The sequence below is a fragment of the Hemicordylus capensis genome, chromosome 2, assembly GCF_027244095.1.
Source record: "Hemicordylus capensis ecotype Gifberg chromosome 2, rHemCap1.1.pri, whole genome shotgun sequence".
NCBI classification, from domain to species: domain Eukaryota; kingdom Metazoa; phylum Chordata; class Lepidosauria; order Squamata; family Cordylidae; genus Hemicordylus; species Hemicordylus capensis.
In genome coordinates, this window is record NC_069658.1 from 319,738,243 (window position 1) to 319,752,052 (window position 13,810).

A 13,810-nucleotide genomic window follows, 5' to 3' on the forward strand; every position below is an offset into this window, starting at 1 on the left:
ACATAACGCGGACATAAAGTTAAATGTACCTGAGGCTGGCATTACTTACCATTCAAATGTGGGATTTCTTCCCAACCAGTTAGTGCCTTAATTAGTGCCTTAATCGCCATTTGGACTCCTGGTTTGATGTTGGTTAGGTTGCTGAAACGATGGGTCTGCTGGCCCCATCGTGTTGTTTGAATTCAGTGCCCACTATAACCTGTGCTTAGGTTTAGAAAAAAGGCGACTGATGGGCAACATGATAGTGGTCTATGAAATTATGCATGGTGTGGAGAGAGAGAGACATTTTTCTTCCTCTTGCATAATACTAGAACTAGGGGTCATCCCATGAAACTGATTGCCAAGAAATTTAGCACCGACAAAAGGAAGAACTTAGGAGTAAAACCATATTACTCCTGTGCTGAAGGAACTACACTGGCTGCCAATATGTTTCCAGGCAAAGTACAAGGTGCTGGTTATTGCCTATAAAGCCCTAAACAGCTTAGGCCCTGGGCATTTAAGAGAACATCTTCACCATGAGCCCCACCACCTGTTAAGATCATCTGGAGAGGTTCATCTGTGTTTGCCGCCAACTTGTTTGGCGGCTACTTGGGAATGGGCCTTCTCCATTGCAGCCCCTGGACTTTGGAATGTGCTGCCTGTTGAAATGAGAGCTTCCCCTTCAATGCCTTTTTAAAAGTTGCATCTCTGGCAACTTTTAAAAAGGCGCTGAAGGCACATTTATTCACCCAGGCTTTTAATTAGATTTATAGTTTTAATGTTTTTAATATTATGTTTTAAATGATTTTAATTGTTAATTGATTTGATGTTTTAAATGATTTTAACTGTAAACCACTCATACACACAAGTTTGGGGTGGTATAGAAATATTTTAAATGATATGATTGAAGTTATTCGCACAATGCATAACTAACCTATAGAATTCTCTGCCAGAAGATGTGGTGACAGCCAACAGCCTGGATGGCTTTAAGAAGGGCTTCGATAAGTTCATGGAGGACAAGTCTATCAATGGCTATAGGCCACTTCCAGCCTAAGAGCCAAGATGCCTCTAAATACCAGTTTGAGGGGTGCAAAATCAGGAGGGAGGGCATGCCCTCAGCTCTTGCCTGTGGGCTTCCTAGAGGCATCTGGAATAGAGTTGCCAGATCTAGATGGTGAAAAAAGTTGATATCCACCATCAAAAAAGTGGAAATAGAGGATGCTTTTCACGAAAAATGTCACCATAACATCTCTATTTTACATAAAATTTGCATATGTTTGTTGGTATTATATATGCATATTTTGATAAAGATTGGATAATTTGAGAATAAATACAGCTCACCACTGTGAAGCTGATGACCAGGTGAGCTGTATGTCTGCTCAGTCTGCTCTCTAAGTGCAAAGTTCTCAAGGCCTCTGCTTCTTAATGGTAAATTCATCTGCTGGTTAGGTTTACCACACACACAGTCCTCTGTTGTCCTCCCCCCACCCCCCACTCCCATCACAGGTCACCCAGCCAGGTTGGCAACTTCACCTCTTGGCTAGAGGCAGGGCAGCCAGCTAGCTACTGAATTAATAATAATAATAATAGCCACAGAAATCACCATCAGCCAATTACAAAAAGCAACTTTACTGGGAACAGCCTATATTCTGCGACAATATCTATAACAACAGCAACAACATTGACAATAAAATTCAGCCATCCCAGGTCCTTGGGAAGGACTCGATGTCTGGATAAAACAAACCAGTCAATAACACCTGTCTGACTGTATAAACAAGAAATAATAAATAAATAAAACTTTATTAGCCACCCCATAACAAATTGTTCTCTGGGCAGTTTCTACTGAGCCAGCCTCTTTGCGTGCTGGCTTGCCTTTGAGCTGTTGGCTCGGGGGGTTCGGGTCAAACCAAACCAGGCCTGGTTTGGCTTGAATTGGCTCAAAACCTACTGGTAAAAGGGAATCTGCTAAGGATTCCCCTTTACCAGTAAAGTGGGGGACCGGGGCTTAGTTATAGCAAGTTGGGGCAGGAGGGCAGTGATTTAAAAAAAAAAAAACCCTTAAAGGTGCTTCCACTGGCAGCTGCAGTAGCCTCCCGAGTGGGTGAGGGTGGCAGCAGGGACACCCCACCGGGGCGGGCAGGGCCCATTTTAGGCCTCTGTGTGTGTCAATAAAATGGCCTCCATGCATGCATGGAGCTTGGTTTGAACTGAACCAGGCCTGATTTGAGTGTACACAAGACCAGGCCAGGCTGGTTTGGCTCAAATCCAGTTCTCGGGTTTTCCGATTTTGTACAGATCCCTATGGCACAGTGGTGCATGCCTGGTCTCCCACTTGCTTGCTCTTCTCTATGTCTACAAACATTTTTGATGGCTTTTCAGCAGAGGGTTTCACAGTGGTTTTCAAAGAAAAGTAACAAGATGCTCCCCCTGTCCTAAAGGGCTCACAGTCTAAAAAGAAACCCAAAGCAACATCAGCATCCGCAACAGAAAGAATGCTGTGTTGGGGTTGGATATTGTTGTTCTCTCCATAATAAGTGGAAGAGATGCACCACTTTAAAAGGTGCCACTGCCTTTTTACTCAGTTGCAAGGGTTATTGCTAAATGAGAAAGGCTAACTTCCTGCCACATGAAGGAGCAAGCTGCACCTGCTGGGCCCATCTGTCCTTGTTCCTGCATCACATGGTTCTGCAGCCTGTCACTGAAGCAGACCCTCCCTTCTGGCTTCCCCACTGTATGGATGGTCAGTAGGATGCTGGCAGAGGAAAGGGACAAAGGAAGAGAAGCTGCTCAAGAGAGCAAAGTGTTCTGAATGAACAAAATGTTCCAGCGGCTCCCCAGAACTTCGGACACCACAACAAATGCAAACAAAGTTGTGCAGTCCTCAAAATACTCTCTCTCTCTCTCTCTCTCTCCCCCTCCTAATGCAAAAAAGGTTATTTGGTCCCCAGAATAGTAGCATTTGCTCTCTAAAACTCCCTAGTTGGCAACCCTAATCTGGTGGGCTACTGTGTGAACTAGGATGCTGGACTAATTAGACCTTGGGCCTGATCTAGCAGGGCTGCTGTTATACAGAAGTGCTCAAATTGGCCTCTAAACTATGACTTTGAAGTCAGGACAGGGGAAAAAAAGTTGTGATCCAAACTTGATCTTTAGTATAATTTGTAGAACACAAGTTCATGACTGAGTGAAATCCCTTTTAAAGAGGTAAATAAATATCAAGGAATAAGTATTAAAAAGTCTTATTTCACAAAGATGAATGTTTCTCCATTTGAAACTGCTTTCAGATTTGTAAATCAGATGTTGGTATTATCTATTAAATAGATTCTAAGCCCTTAATGTTTAGAATATAAATGTTGAAAGAAGCAAGAAGTAGGCTCCATTAGTTCTACTTTTTTTGCAACATCTAATATATTTGTTTTTGGGGGCAGGGTCCAGCCATTAAACAGTTTATGGACATCTTCTCCCTTCCTGAAATGACTCTGTTGTCATCAGTGACTGACTATTTCATGACTCATAATATTGAGTATGACCAAGTCCATCTTTACAAGGATATAAGTGTGAGTATAACTATTTCAAGACATCGTTGAAAAGTGTGTATACAATGCAATTGGAATTTATGTCTGTATCCTACATTGAGCTTTGCAGTGAGGATATACAAAATCTAGCAGTCAGTTTCTATGAAAGATAGCATTGTCATTTTCAGTAATGCTCTAAAGCCTCTGTTTACCATCTACATAGTGATAGTGCCTACACAAACCACACTTTACTTGGGCTTTTCCAGATGGCAGTAAAAAGCACTCTGAAAAGAGCTTGCAAATAACCCTATCTTATTAAATCAATGGCGGGTTGTTTTGAAAGTAATGAAGCATGCCTTTTTAGATCTCAAAATGTGGCTAATAGAGCAGAAACATTTATTAGACACCTCCAAGAAGTTTTAATAAGGGAGGGTTACAGACTTCTAGATGTTGGAGATGCAATCTGTATGAGGGTACATTCACGCATATGGTTTGGTCCTGTCTGGTTATTGTGCCATTTGGCTTGAAATTTATAAGGTAGTTAATGACATTGCAGTTATCTTTGCCTGTCAAGTACATTCAAGTTTTGTTGGGGTACATCCCCAGCATATGAAATATAGCATTACATCAAGAATTGCAGACTCTTCACGCTTGGGGTGTTGCCAAAAGGATTGTAATACAACACTGGAAGGACAAATCCACTCCTACACTGCAACTTTGGATCCCTGATATGTGTTCCCTGTCAGCATTTGAACTGCTTTTTTCTGTCGGTGGGATATTTTCAGCTACCTGGTCCAGCTTTAATGAATTGTTTGTGCTTTGAAACACAAAATATATTCTTGAAGAAGGTGCCCCCCTGTTCCCCTTTTTCTTTTCTTTTTTCATTTATATTCACGTGTATCATTACTATCTTTGATCATGTTTATGCACTGTAATCTTATTGCAATAACGAAAAAACAAGTACAAGGCAATAGCTTAGAGAGTATCCAGACTGGATATCAAGGTCAAGTGGGCAGCAGGCTCCTTGGGTGATTTCTTCTGTGCCACCTGCTGGCCAACTCTTGCTTTCTGAGATTCACATGCATTCATCCAAAAAGTAGTTTGAAAAGCAGTGAGTCAATTTTAGAAAGCAAAATTTAGCCAGCAAGTGGCACAGCAGAAATCATGCAAGGAGCCTGCTGCACATGTGACCTCTTCATTAGACCCCAGGAGAAAAGACAAAGAATCTGCGGGAGTGTCTGGATACTTGCACTCTAGTTGTCTACCTCGCCGCTTCAGCTCCTGTAGTTCTTCTGAGTACCACAGGGCTAATTTTGAATCAGGTTGGAGAGGACACTTAGGAGCGATTGTGTCTACTTCTCTAGCGAATTTATTATTCCATGTTTGCACCAGAGCATCGACAGAATCACTAGCAGAGCCAGCTCTAAACTCTTCCAAGGTGTCTTGGAATCCTATTGGATCCAATAACCTTCTCCAATAGACCAGCCTAATAGGTCCACTCCTACAGAGGTGGGTTGTGGCTGCAAGTTCTACCTTGACCAGATGGTGGTCCCTCCATGACAGTAGGGAGATGACAGGAGTCCCCATCCATGAAACACCACCCTGATTGGAGCAAAATACCAAATCGAGTGTGTGACCAGCATCATGAATCGGTCCAGAGAACAATTGGAATAGGCCTATGATCGTCATGGCTGCTATGAACTTGGATGCTCCGGACAATTTGGTCTTGAAATGAACATTGAAGTCCCCCAGCACCAGCAACCTGGGCAACTCCAATAATAACTCTGCAACCAGATCCATAATCTGTTAGGGACCCTGTTGGGCAGTGGGTGATCTGTTGGACACCAACAGAAGTCTGAGTCTATACTTGGTTCCTAGGCTTAGAGACACACTCAGTATTTCTGACAGGGATCCTGGTAAGGGATATGATATTATTATAGACCACAGCTATACCACCTCTCCACCCACATCCTCTCACCTGTTCCACCACAGAATATCCCACCTGGAAAAGCTGGGAATCAGACCACTAGCCTCTTTCGACCAAGTCTCTATAATGCACACCAGGTTGGCTCCTTCATCCATAATTATTAGGAGAGGAGAGTGGGTCTTGTGGTAGCAAGCATGACATGTCCCCTTAGCTAAGCAGGGACTGCCCTGGTTGCATATGAATGGGAGACTTGATGTGTGAGCACCGTAAGATATTCCCCTTAGGGGATGGAGCTGCTGTGGGAAGAGCAGAAGGTTCCAAGTTCCCTTCCTGGCATCTCCAAGATAGGGCTGAGAGAGATTCCTGCCTGCAACCTTAGAGAAGTCTATGAAGACAATACTGAGTGAGATGGACCTATGTTCTGACTCAGTATATGGTAGCTTCCTATGTCATGGATGATCTCAGACTTCTTTTAGACTGACCTGGCATTACAGAATAATGTGGTGAATTTCTGTGGGTGATTGGCACTGTTCTCCAAGATCAAAGAGGTTGTAGGCCTGTTGGAAGGGAAAATGTAATTGTTTCTGAGTTCCCTTCCCTTGTAATGGCTTGCTGACCTACCAGCACCATATCTTTGTTGATTCCCCACCACCACTGGAATAGCCGCCCCAGAGTTGTCTCCCGCTTCCCCATCTCTGGACAACTCGAGACACATAGCTGTACCAGGCTCAACCAATTACTAGGCTACAACAACACTGTAGTCAGCAGGAGTCTTCTTTTTAGGATTACGAAACAATACGCTTGGTCGCCTTTTTATAAGGGCTGAAAATCAAAAAGCCAAACAGGGTGGGTGGGAGCCATGCCTATCAGGCAAACCCAGCCCAGGTGCAAGATGTTACAGCAATTAAAAGTGAGCAAAACAACACAGATAGCAGTCAAAGGGAGGACTGCATAGAAGCCACAGCCAGAGTAACAATCCAGAAGGCGGTAGTGGGGAATAAAATCAGATGAAATAAACTCCTACCCCACAATGTCTTGTCTTTGTAAATACACTGAGAAAACAGAGCAGATAAAATGCTATTGCAGTGATCTAATGATACGAAATGACAGAATGGATATTCATGACCAAGGAGGCAGGCTGATGGACTCTGGCAATCCACTTTGTCCCATGGGATGATGCAGCACTCACTAGCTTGTCAAGATGGGGAGAGGGGGGGAGAAGATCTCTTCTGTATCTTGATGCGATGGGTCCACTAGTCAGCATCTCTTCCCGAGCCTTAGGTTTGTTCTGTGAACCATGGCAAATAGAACTCATTTTTGCTTTTTTTAGTTAATGTTTAGAGCTGCTAACTTGAGCTGTTGGAAGGGAGTCTGTTTACTGGTTGATATTTATGCTGGTATTGCATTTTCTCCAGGGTACCCTCTATGGCATAGGTACCCTCCTCAGTTATAGGTACCTTTCATCTGTGAAATGTACTAGGTGCAGTTGACTCCTAATATTGGACCAGTATAGTAGCTCTTGCACCTAAGTCTGGTTTGTGGGGGAGGGGGGCAGTGCCAAGTGGTGCCTCCATCGTGAACCAAAGGTCCAGGCTTTTACTCTTCCAGAAACAAATGGAGCATTTTGATTGCAAATAGACTTGTGTTTGTTTTCAAAGCTTCTGAAGGTTGGAACTTTTTAAAAGAACTTTTGCAGTACAGAGTCAAATAATATGCCTCACTAGTGAAAGCAGGGAGATAAAGCTCAGATATGAAAATCTGTAATAGCTAACTTTGTTTTTAATCTGTGTTGTTTTATTGTAAACCGTCCAGAGTTGTGAGTTTTGGGTGGCACACAAATATGCCAAATAAATAAAATGAAAAGGACCCCTGAGAATGAATTGTCCCCCAGTAGGACAAGATGTGTTTTCTATCTGCGTATCCACTACTGTGCTTACTGTATCTGTGGTGTTCCTGGTGATTTACAGGCTGATGGAGCGTGTGTTTGTGTTTCTACTGCTTACATTGCTGCTAATCTCTGTAGCTTTCAGCTCTTCTTTGCTTCACTAGCCAATAACTTGTTTCTCACAGAATATCCTGGAGCAAAGTAGGGCAGAACCTGGGAAGGCTCAAATCATAATTAAATTTCTTTTCTCTGTCATACACTTGAAAATGTCTGATCCTATCTAATAGACCTCTCATGTTAGATGCTGATATCAGAAAACACTCTTTGAGATTTAAAGAGCAGTTTTCTATGATCACCACCTGTAGAGAGCCAATAGGCACAGTATATTTGTCTCAACTTATTGTTGAGACTTATTGTTATTGTTTATGCATGTAGTCAGTGGGCACCTACTGGCATTTAAAATGTTTGCAGCGATCCTAAGAGCATTTTATCTCCTTATGCGAGCTCTTTGGATGTGAAGGAGGAAATAGTGTACACTGTGTGCTTGCCAAAAGGTCAAGCAAGCCTAAGTGTTGGGATTTGAGACATGTGAATAAGCTACTTCCTGGGTTCAGTTTGATCAGCTGTCTTGGTGCCAGGGAATAAATTGTTGCATTTATTAGTTTTCTACCCTTCAGCGAGCTTTTTAAAAATGTCATTCAATGCTTTCTTAGGTTTTGGCTGTAGTTCAGCTGGACTGGTCAAAGTTGTGCAAAGTTGTTGACCAGTAAGCCTACCTTTTGACTGTCTACCTGTGGCCCTCGTTAGCCGCAGTCCCAGTACCCACAGTTTCATATATATATGGTCAAGCAATATAGACCTGACCTTATTATCCACAGTTTTTAAAATAGGCAACTTTTGCCTATTGCAAAATCCTTGGTGTCCGGAAATGACTTAGGATGTCATTTCCGGCCAAAATTTTGCATCACAGAGCGATTTTGTAGTGCGTGCTCTCTCTCTCTCTCTCTTTTAAAGCCCTCTTCAAGAAGTCTGGAAAAGATTTTCAGCTCTGCTGTCTCGACTTGTGGCCCTTTCCTTCCTGAATGCCTTCTTATCAACACCTGTGGGCACTAATTATTCCAGCCCTGCCTCGGTGTCTCTCCTGAGAGGAGAGATTCTGGGTGGGGTTTGGTGGGAGGGGTTATAAGCAAGGGGGCTGCGTTGGCAGCATGGCCGATGGTAAGCAGCTGGCCTGCAGGCGCTAGCTGAAGCTGGCTGCCAAAGGGGGCCAGCCTTTGGTGTGTGACTGAGGCACAGTATATTGCTTTGTGGCTGTTGTAGGAGTAGAAACTGCTGTCTAGCTAGTTTTTGTCACTAAGTCTTGGCTGAAGTCCATCTATAATGTGTCTGGGTTTGTCTGGAGATGGGGAGACAGGCAGCATGTGCTTGACTATGGGGTGGCTATTGTGGTGGTAATGGGGAATAGAATTAGAAGTAGTAATGTTGGCATGTCAGCAGACCATTACAGGGGAAGGAAAATCCGAAATATAATACCACCTTCCAGCTGTTCTGCCAGTTCTTTGACCTTGGGGAGTGCTGACAACTACCCACAGAGCCTCACCTTGCTCCTTTGTAATGTTAGGTCAGTCCAGAATAATCCATGGTTTGATTATGGATGAAGGGCTTACCTGGTGTGTATCACAGAGACTTGGCTAGGGGAGACTGATGGTCCAGTCTGATCCTAGCTTCTCCCTTCAGGGTACTCAGCAGGTGAGGGGACATGGGCGAGGAGGTGGTGTGCCTGTGGTCTAGAGTATCATCTTTCTTACCAGGATCCCTGTCAAAGTATCTGACCATATCAGTGTTGCAGGTCACACACTTGATCTGGTCTTTTACTCTGATCAGGGTGGTGTTCCACAGGTGAGGACTCCTGTGATTTCCCCATTGTCATGGATGGACCACCATCTGATTAAGGATGTTCTCACAATCACATCCCACCTCCTCAGGGGTGAGTGGCATAATAGAATGGTCTGGCCAAAAAGGTTATTGGATCCAAGAAGCCTTGGAAGGATTTAGTATTGGCTCTGCCGGTGATTCTGTTGATGCCCTGGTGGAGAACTCAAACAGCCAACTCACCAGGGCAGTAGACATGATCGCTCCTAAACGTCCTCTCTAACCCATTCCGAAGCTGGCCCCTTGGAACACGGAAGATCTATGGGAGATGAAGCAGCAAGGTAGATGACTGGAGCGCAAGTGGAGAAAGATTTTACTTGAATCCAACAGATTACAACATAGAGCACATTTAAAGACCTATGCTCTGGCAATACATGTGGCAAATAAGCAATTCTTTCCTGCTCATATTGCGTCCACAAGCTCACAGTGGAGTTGTTCAGGGTTGTGAGGGGCTAGTACATGCCCCTCCTCCTTTGAAACAGAATTTGGAATACCCACTGTGATGTTTTTAATGAGTTCTATGTGGACAAAATCTCTTGTATTCGGGTCGACTTAGACTCAGTATCTGAATTACAGGTGTCCAGCAACTCCTCTTATGTAGTTAGGCTGGATCAGTTCCATCCCTGAGGATGTGGACAAGCTGCTTGGAGGGGTGCGGCCTACCACTTTTTCTCTTGAGCCTTGTCCACCATGGCTTATACTAACGGAAAGGGAGGTTGTTGAAGGAGGCCTGGTAGAGATTATAAATGCTTCTCTAAGGGAGGGCAGGATGCCTTCCTCTCTTAAGGAGGCAATCATTTGACCTCTTCTGAAGAAGCTTGCATTGGATCCCTGAGAGTTAAGCAACTATAGGCTTGTCTCCAATCTTCCATGTTTGGGCAAGGTAATTGAGAGGGTGGTGGCCTCCTAGCTCCAAGCAGTCTTGGAGGAAACTGATTTATCTAGACCCATTTCAAATGGGTTTTCAGGCAAGCTTTGGGGTGGAGACTGCCTTGGTCGGCCTAATGGATGATTTCCAATTAGAAATTGACAGAGGAAGTGTGACTTGGTCTTTTTTAGATTTTTCTGTGGCTTTCAATACTATCAACCATAGTATCATTCTGGAACACCTCAGAGTATTGGGGTTTGGAGGCCACTGCTTTGCAGTGGTTCCGCTCCTACCTTTTTGGCAGATTCCAGATGGTGTCACTTGGAGATTGTTGCTCTTCAAAATGTGAGTTTTTGTATGGCATCCCCCAGGCCTCCATATTGTCTCCAATTTTTTTTTTTAACAACTACATGAAACCGCTGGGAGAGATCATCTGGAGATTTGGTGCAGGGTGTTATCAATATGCTGATGACACCCAAATCTATTTCTCCATGTCAGCATCATTAGGAGAAGGCATAACCTCCCTAAATGCCTGTCTGGAGGCAGAAAGGGACCTCTGTCTTATCTTGTTATCCCTCGATAACAAACTAAGAATGAACCCAGACAAGACAGAGGTGATACTTGTGCAGGGTCGGAACTCCAGAGACTATTTTGATCTGCCAGTTCTGGATGGGGTCACACTTCCTCAGAAGGAAAGGCAGTCTGGGAGTGCTTCTGGATCCACACCTCTCCCTGGTATCTCAGATTGAGGCGGTGGACGAAAGTGCTTTCTATCAGCTTCAGCTGATACGCCAGTTGTGTCCATTTCTTAAGATGAACAACCTCGGAACAGTGGTACGTTTGCTGGTAACCTCCAGGCTTGACTACTGCAATGTGCTCTATGTGGGGCTACCTTTGTAAATAGTCTGGAAACTGCTGTTGGTAAGAATGTGGTCTCTGGGTCATCTCGACCATATTACTCCTATACTAAAAAAGCTATGCTGGCTGCCAAATAAGTTTCCTGGCAAAATACAAAGTGCTGGTTATAATCCATAAAGCCCTAAACAGCTTAGGCTCTGGGTATTTAAGAGAACGTCTTCTTCATCATGAGGCCCATCACCTATTGAGATAATCCAGAGAGGTTTGTCTACAGTTGCCACCAGATCATCTGACAACTTTTTAAAAATACCCAAAGACTTTTCTCTTCACCCAAGCTCTTTTAATTTGACTGTGAGTTTAAATTGGTTTAAGGTTTTTATTTTCTGTTTTTAAACTTGTTTTATGTTGTAAACTGCCCAGAGACTAAAGTTTGGGGCAGTGTACAATTTAGATAGATAGATAAAATATTTCTGCTTTTTTGGACCATTTTAGGCTCGAGGAACCTACCCCACCAGATTCCCATAGGCTCTCGGTCTCATTATTCATAGTTTCATTATCTGCAATTATAGGCTGGAACAGAACCCCCACAAATAACTAGGGCCACCTGTACTTTGTTTAAATATGCCACTGTGGTGTATTTTAGTACTGTAAGCAAAAACAGCTCATTATTTGTGTTTTTCTTTTGCCTATAGTCCCCCAAGTATGCTGAACAGGTATTTTATGACCTAAGGGGGGAAATGCTGTTATAATACAGATACAAGATTTAATGACCGATCTCACACTGTCAGCTTCTGATGGACTTCTCTTTTTGGTTGTTGATGGTGCTATATAAATGCATAATACCAGATTTGAGACTGATATACAACTGCTTTCCCATTTTAGGATGCCATTAAAGATGTCCATGTGAAAGGAATGATGTACAAATGGATTGAAAAGGACATGGGTCAGTTAAATTCTAAACCTTAATTGAGAGTTTTGAATCGTAATGAACTCTCACATCTTGTAGCTTTAGAGAAATGGTTCAAAGCAGTCAGTTTGAACTTACCTAAGAGTTGTGCTGCTTTTTTTCTTAGTGTAACATTATTGGACATGGTTCTGTATCACACTTAGCTTCATTTATTTTTGCAGAAAAATATATTCTTCATGGAGATGAAACTTATGCTGTCTTAAATCGACTGGTTAATCACAACAAAAAACTCTTTCTTATCACAAACAGTCCCTTTAGTTTTGTGTAAGTATCATTTACTTACACATACTTTGACTAAATAGTTACTCCTGTACAAATATTAAGTGTAGATAAATGCGATAGTAAAATGTTTTTGTAGGTAGATCAACTTTATAGTGTATTTCTTATGTAAAATCCTTTTATTGTTCAAATTATGAGTTTGGGTAAAGCATAGCATTGTAAAGTGTTGTGTGCATGTTTCAAAGCTTTACTAGCAAACTATGTGATGTACTGAGAGGGTTTGATTTTTCTCTTTATCTGTAACTGGCCTGTATTTTGTTAGTGATGTTCTTGCCATTGAACCTGCAGTTCTGCTCAAGTTGGTTAGTTTAGTATAATTGTCTTGGCTATGTCTGGAATTGGGAATAAAAGGAGAGCAAACCACTTGGAAGATCCTACTCTGCAGAATACCAGCAAGCCCCCAAAACATTACATAATTCTTATTGTGCTTTTAGAAAAAAATGAACTGGAAACTGTACCAAACCTCTGCATATAGGTTTTATTTTGGTCCAGGGCCGGGCTGGGAGCACTGAGAGGGTGGTGGAATGTATGTGGGGAGGGTGCCGGGTTTTGAGCAGAATGGGTACTTAAGGGTGCTGAATGCGGCGGGGCGCAGGGGCGCCCTGCGGGTTGGGTGCACCGGGAATATGCCCTGTTGCCCTGTGGGCCAATCTGAGCCTGTTTTGGTCTTATGAAACCTTTTCTCTGGAGTGTCATAGACTGGATGTCTTGCAATAATTTTTTCTCTCTATTGTGCCTGCAGTGATAAAGGAATGAAGCACATGGTTGGCAAGAACTGGCGGGACCTCTTTGATATGGTCATTGTGCAAGCAGATAAGCCCAGTTTCTTCACTGACAGACGCAAGTATGTTTCTTTACTGTATTGCGGTGTTTAAGGCATACCTTATGTTATCTGCATATTGTATTAAACATGCAGCTGCCACTAAAAATGGTTCCTGCATGTTTTGCACTTCTCTGCCCCACAGAACTGGTTACTTCTAAAGGGTAGGGATGTGCTTGAAGCGTTTCCATGTGCCAAAATGCTTCAAGCTGCCTCATCCAAATCATTTTGGCTGGGGGGAAGTGGGCACTTTAAAAGGAGGAAGGCAGATCTTACCTGCCCCTCCGTTGCAGCTCTGCTGCCCCCTGCCACCCCAGGGTGGCGCTGTTTGTATGAACCAGCTGGGCTCTCTGTTAGCTGGCTGCATGTGCTTAGGAACAGGAAGTTCCCTCTTCCTAGCAGGAAATGGTGTTTGAGCATGTGCGGATGCTATCTTGTGTGGTCAGCAACACTGAGCACTCAAGATGGAACCACCTTTTTATTGTGCTGCTGTACCCAGTTTGCCATAAATGTACATAGGCATAGTTTAAGATCTATTTGGCCTTCACACTCTTCTTCCAAGGAGTTCAGAGAAGCATTTTAGCTTTCCAGTAAATTTGAGGATAGGCTAAAATGTGTCTTCATCATCCTAGACCATCAGTGAGCTTCATGGCTATGTGAGGATTTGAACTGAGTATTCCCACATTCAGTCTTCTAGACATGACACCAAATTTGTTAAACATTTTCCAGGGGGAAAACCAGGAGATTTATCTAGAATACTGAAGATAACCTACTGTTAGC

At 43.2% G+C, this 13,810-nt stretch overlaps 1 protein-coding gene across 2 annotated transcripts in view; it reads left to right on the forward strand.

The window, feature by feature from the left end:
- NT5DC2 (5'-nucleotidase domain containing 2) overlaps positions 1-13,810 on the forward strand; it is a 61,252-nt gene that overhangs the window by 29,936 nt on the left and 17,506 nt on the right. The window contains exons 6-9 of one of the 2 annotated variants that reach the window (XM_053297514.1): positions 3,408-3,536; positions 11,847-11,907; positions 12,093-12,195; positions 12,953-13,054. In XM_053297514.1, coding sequence (XP_053153489.1) covers positions 3,408-3,536; positions 11,847-11,907; positions 12,093-12,195; positions 12,953-13,054 — 395 coding nt within the window. The remainder of the gene's footprint in view (positions 1-3,407; positions 3,537-11,846; positions 11,908-12,092; positions 12,196-12,952; positions 13,055-13,810) is intronic. The other variant, XM_053297515.1, reaches the window with a different exon arrangement.